This window comes from Cibotium barometz, chromosome 11, assembly GCF_041138505.1.
Source record: "Cibotium barometz isolate CiBa-2024 chromosome 11, ASM4113850v1, whole genome shotgun sequence".
Classification (NCBI taxonomy): Eukaryota; Viridiplantae; Streptophyta; class Polypodiopsida; order Cyatheales; family Cibotiaceae; genus Cibotium; species Cibotium barometz.
In genome coordinates this window covers 34,922,155-34,927,981 of record NC_141056.1, presented here as the reverse complement: position 1 = coordinate 34,927,981, position 5,827 = coordinate 34,922,155, and the positions used below count along the sequence as shown (strand labels likewise).

Genomic DNA, 5,827 nt, shown 5'->3' with positions numbered 1-5,827 from the left:
GACCATCGTTTGTTGCCACTCAACAATCCATCTCAAGAATTGAATGTCCAGCTTGTTCACCCCTCGTTCACCCTCTATAGCTAGGACAAGCAACAAAAGCTACAATGACAAAAGGAGTTCACAAGTCTATTCCACTTGGACATTGAAATCAAAAAGGGAAAGCGAGAGAGACAGAGAGAGAGAGAGAGAGATTTTTGGCAAGCAAGCAACGAGAGAGAGAGAAAGGCCTCCTTGGGTTCTGCAAGGGTGCATAAACTCCTTCCATTGACACCTTGAACACGTGCAGATTTCGCCCATTCAGTGTGACACGAGTAGAAGAAATGCGAGAAACTATAGATTTACAAATTTTGGAAGATTCAATAAAGATCTTTGCATCACAAAAATGAAAGTCCAAAACCTTACAGGAGGATATCAAAAATTGAAGCCCCAAAACCTTTCAGGTTTAAAAAAACTATTTTACTAGGATATTATACAATAAAAAGCAATTATAACGCTATTTATACTTGGGTAGGGAGCATACTTAGCTTACTTGGCGGAACCTTATTGTCCTCAAAAATTACAACCTCAAAAATAGCTCGAGCCCAGCAAAATTAGGGCCACAATAGGTGATATGCTGTTTTTTATAAGGAGCTTATGCTTGTTAAATCTATTATTATACCCATCATTAATTATTAAAATCATATCATCATAGCTTTTCCAAGGGCTAAAATCTACCCCATCAAGCTTGCACATCTACAACTTCAATTAAAGACAAAATGAATAATTTGGAGCTTTTCTATTGGGTAGAGTGTGGGCTCTGCTTGTAGCATTTACAAAGAGCACACTTGATGTGTTTTAAGTGATTGATCCTCATTTCTAAGGCATTGGTGAGTAAAAATTATTATATCATAGTCACTTGCACAATTGAAACTTTAAACAATGTACTTGTGAACTCAACCTTGCAACATCAGTGATGCTACTCATCGACAACTCTAACTTGTTCATAGCCCCTTGGGATTCGATGAAAGAACAATCTATAGCACCATGAGAGAACAATGGGTGCAAGTGTACAAATTGCTTGCATGCCATGGGCTCATACTCTTGAAACAACCCAATGCATCAACTTTGCTGATACACATGCAATTTATCTTACAAGAGGTGTACAATTTACCATTATTGCTTGATGTTGGGGCTTTGATTACTAGTTGTGTAAGAAGCCAAAAATGTCTCATCCTTTGCACATGCACTCTCTTTTTTGCCTCCAGTTCCAAACAATGCCTTGAGTGTGAGGCGATCGAGATTCGTGCTCACAAACAACGAAATATGGCCCTCTCCATGAAGCTCTTGCAAATTGACAGTGCCAGGAAGTTGGTTTTGTACCCACCTTTGCAATGATATGGGCACCAGCCTATCCTCCTCCCCTTGCCATATGTGGATCTTCCGTTTGAACATCTCCCCAACTTCCGCGAGCTCAAAGTCCCAACCCTTGTTCATAAGTTCAAAATCCTTTGCCATTCCAAACCCCTTATTCTTTCTAATAGATTCGCTTCGATCCCTAAAAATTTTGAAGTTAAGTTTAATCCAAATTGCTTTAACCCCTTGACAAACTCAAAGAGACTTTCTTAAATTGTTTATATCAATGTTACAAAAATAATCAATGTTACTGATACATGTGTGGATTGACATTTTACCTGAACATCAAGTCTGTCATCCCGGGCTGCAGTACACACTTCTTGTCTGCACTTGAAAGGCCTGCCGTCATGTCTACAGACGGGTCCATGAAAATGCAAGACATTCTGGAGTACCACTTGATAAAAAGGAAAGGAGAAAGCTTGCATAGGAAGGTCAATATCAAGTCCATGCTGGAGTACGATGAAAGCATGCACTTTCTCTCCTCTTTAGAGATACCCTGTCATTGAAAAGGGCATACTTTAGGGCTTATCCACATTCTTTAGAGATACCCTGTCATTGAAAAGGGCATACTTTAGGGCTTATCCACATTCTTAATTTTAGCCTAGTCTACATCTTGCCATACATGTCTCTTTAGACCGAGCCACATTGACTGTAAACTAGATAAAGCTGTAAAAACCACTGAATGCATTCACAATATCAAAGGAAAGATGGACCACCTTCTACAAGAGAGCAGCAACACTTCTCAACAACTTCTTAGGAAATCAATGAGAGCAGGGAGACCACCTTCCACCATATATTTCCAACAGGACACCACATGGCAATTCCCTCTATTCGATCCGGGATGTATCGAGCTGCCGCCCAGCAGAAAGCACCCCCCATGGAATACCCATGCAACCAGATTCTCTTGCCAAGATGGAGAGTGTCTGCCACCGCCACAATATCCTTGCATGTTGAGCGGAAGGTTTGGCAAGGGTGTGGATCACTCTGCCCATAGCCTGGCCTGTCTATTGCTATTAATCTTACACCAAACTCTAGCAACACCTCTTCTCGCACACCTGCATAATATGGGCGATGTCAAATGATGTACATTTATTTCCTTACCCATCATATATAGATATCAGATAATTGGCAAATTAAATAATGCATGTGAGAATGTACTAAAGAGCCCTCATTTCTTCCCTTGGAACACAAACCACTTATCATATACAAGAATGTACTATGGCGCTAGTCCTTCTCTTAGCCCTGGACAATGTATGTAGGTATGCATGTGTGTGAGTGTGTGTGTGAGAAATATGAGTATGCACACATGTACATGCATACATGTGTGTGTGCGCGGGTCTGTGTGTGCATGTGCACACATTTACAGACAAAAGCTGCAGATTTTTAGTTCAAACCCACTTTCCCTATGTAGCAGGCCAATTGATCTAATAGAAACCAAGAGTTTATCCACAAGGGCACAAGAGATTGGATGAAGCCTTAAATTTCTTCATTAACAATAAAGAAGCATATAGATTAGATCTGATAAGAGGGGGCTTACCCGGCATTCCTCCAAAGCGGGAGGACATGAGTCCATGCAGGGCGATCATGGATCTATGGGCGGCGCCCTCTTTGCAGCCCACTTCTCTGTAAGCAATGTGCCGCCCATCTGAAAGGCGGACAAACTTCACGTCTACTTCCTCCATTTGCCTGTCTTTGTAAGAGAAAAACCAGAGAGAGAAATACAATAATGGCGAGCAACACTGTTGGCAGGAGGAGATGCCCGCAAAGGATCACCCCCTTCATTGCAAGTAGTATAAAAAGCACAAAAAAGCCAACCAACTTTACAAACCAACGGCTTGGCTGACAAATGCCTATTACTAACCTCCACGTTTTCGCGCTCCTGTGGCCGTTGGCGTTTTTATCGACGGTGTCTTAATGTCAAGGGGTGGTTCACACGCCACACGTCCCACGTCGTCATGGTCCTCGGTCGGCCAGATTCTGAGGCCGCACGTCAAGTGCTGATGTGGCAAACGGTGATTCACTGTGATGCGCGATTGGAATATGATATTCCAAAAGTCGACGTGTAAGGATCGCCTTCATTCTAGAAGTTGACGTGTACCCCCTTGCATGATGGATGATCGACCTCCTTGCATCTTCTGCCCTGCCTCCCGAGGAACATGACGGCCGGGAATGGGGGCTACGCCGGACCGGCTGGAATGGTCCTCCTGCGGACCATTCCCTACTCCAGCATATTTCAACGAGAGAGAGAGAAAAGTGATGAGAGGGAAGGGGGGGGGGGGGGGGGGGGGGGGGGGTAAGGCAAGAGAAAATCAAGGGGTAGTATGTGTTGGTAAGGGTTGGTGAAAGAGGTTCACAATGGAGAACGCTAATGCAGAAGCACATGTCATTGCATCCTCATATTCATCTTGTGGACGGCCACCATCAACTTGTTGAAATAAGGTCTAATAGGAGCACTTGTGTGTGTTTTCCTCGTGTCATAGGAATAACAAGTAAATTAAGACCTTGTCCATTTAGAAGGCAAGCATGTGTTGAGTCACATGGAAATATGTAACTTGTTTGCAATAAAGAGTGAGCATAAATCTTGGTTGAAAGGGTTTTGTCAAAGGTTTTAAAAATACTTGTAAGGTGCAAAGGCCTAAAAGGGTGTAAAAGGGAAAGATGGCAACTCTAGAAAGTGGCAAGTCAAGTCTCTAGGTGGCAAAAGCGAAGAGAAATAAATTGATAAGTGTCCCTATCTCAAAAAGCTCTTGGATTTTTACATATGCAAGTAACCTTTTTCTTAAAAGTAAAAGTAGAAGTAGCACGGCTTCCTTTTGTGTCTAGATCAAGTTTAATGATTAATCAAATTTACTAATCGCGCTTCTCTTCCTCTTTGATCTTGGCAAGATTTCGCATTTTAAGTTGGCATCTAAGTGGGATCTAGGCTAGGATACATTGCTTAGGCATCTAATTAGATAGTTGCTAAGTCAATTAGAGCAATAGATTCACCAATTAGGAGAAATTAAAAGCTCCTTTTAGACATTTTCCTTAATGTTGACATCATTGTTAAGCAAGCTCTAGCAATAATCAAACTCAATTTTAGGAGAACTTACAAGTTTAATTAAGCCCTATTAGCCCTAATCCAATCTTGTAGAAGGAGGTTTTTGATTATGCTTGATTTAATATGTACAAAAATTAGCTTATTGGAATGTGCGAATGTGCATAAGGTTATTCCATGTGCGAATGTGCACAAGGTTATTCTATGTGCGAATGGGCACACACATGCCAAATGTTTGTACAAATTATTTATGCACACTTGTGCATGGCATTGTTATATTTATAGCACATATGCTAGAAGAGTTGTAATTATTTACACTTAGTGTATGAACAAGCTCTAGTGTTTGAGCTATTTTGTAAAAAGAAAGCTTGTAGAGCAAGCTTAGGCTAAAATAGCCGTGTAACCTATTTTTGATGGAATAAAATACTATAAAAATACTCAAGCGGGGATGCTTTTGGCACACGCTTGGGGGCAGTTGGGACCCAATCTGGTGTTCTCTCGCATCTGTATTTTTTTGTTGGCACGCTTCCCGAGGTCATGTGTACTTTCCCATCTCATCCTTACTTTGTTTGCTAGTGTTATATTGGTTGTTGAAGGTGTTGGCATTGATAAATTTTGCATAAGTCCTTAAGGACATGCAGTTGCACATTCAATTCTCCCTACAAGGGGTTGATGTCTTTTGAATTGCTATTGCTATTGCTATCTCCTTTGGCACATGTTGACTAGTTTGGGTGTTGGAACTCTTGGGACTAGCTTTTGATGCTTTAGCTGGAGAGGTGAATCGATTTGTGGATCCTTGCTTAAGATTGGTTGTTGAGAGTGGTGAGGATGTAATAATGTTGAGAGTGGCGACGAGGATGTAATAACGTTAAGAGTGGTGAGGATGTAATAATGTTAAGAGTGGTGATGATGTAATAATGTTAAGATTGATTTTTGGAGAGGTGAATCAATTTGTGGATCCTTGCTTTTAAGATTGGTTATTGAGAATGGTGAGGATGTAATAATAATTGTCTAGAGAGGTTATCGAAAGTGTGAGCTTTGGTTGCTATTTATTGATCCCAATATACTTATTACAGTCAACCTTTGGTTTAGGCTACCAAATAATGCACAACATCACATGGGGATAAGTTGAAGAAGACGTTAAGTAACACCCCTGATGATGCTTGATGCACATTATTCGATAGCTCACATTAGATAAGGAAGAATTTGATGGCAGTTAGACATATGACCACTTTGTCCACCTATTGAAGATGCTAGTGTGGCTTTGAAGGAAGCTACTTTGGTCAACGTTATAGTTGTTGACTTTGTCATGATGAGAGGCTATTAATGGTGCAAGGGCTTTGCTATCAAAAGAATTTGTGTTCTCTTGAACTAATTCTCCAACTCAAGTTTTTTAAA

The 5,827-nt window shown here is 41.0% G+C and overlaps 1 protein-coding gene across 1 annotated transcript; it reads right to left on the bottom strand.

Annotated features, from left to right (window-relative positions):
* Nucleotides 1–976: 976 nt before the first annotated feature.
* On the bottom strand, nt 977–3,440 carry LOC147634109 (uncharacterized). Its single transcript, XM_086804541.1, has 4 exons — nt 2,930–3,440; nt 2,176–2,447; nt 1,671–1,888; nt 977–1,534 (listed from the first exon to the last, which is right to left on the bottom strand). Exons 1-4 carry the CDS (start codon nt 3,072–3,074, stop codon nt 1,153–1,155), a joined length of 1,017 nt encoding a protein of 338 aa, XP_086660667.1. The 5' UTR covers nt 3,075–3,440; the 3' UTR covers nt 977–1,152.
* Between the last annotated feature and the right edge of the window lie 2,387 nt (nt 3,441–5,827).

Coding starts and splice junctions, on each gene's coding strand:
- LOC147634109 (XM_086804541.1), bottom strand. CDS start 3,074: ATGGAGGAAGTAGACGTGAAGTTTGTCCGCCTTTCAGATGGGCGGCAC. Junction 2,448..2,929: donor CCGCTTTGGAGGAATGCCGG/GTAAGCCCCCTC, acceptor CATATTATGCAG/GTGTGCGAGAAGAGGTGTTG. Junction 1,889..2,175: donor TTGGAAATATATGGTGGAAG/GTGGTCTCCCTG, acceptor TTTCAATGACAG/GGTATCTCTAAAGAGGAGAG.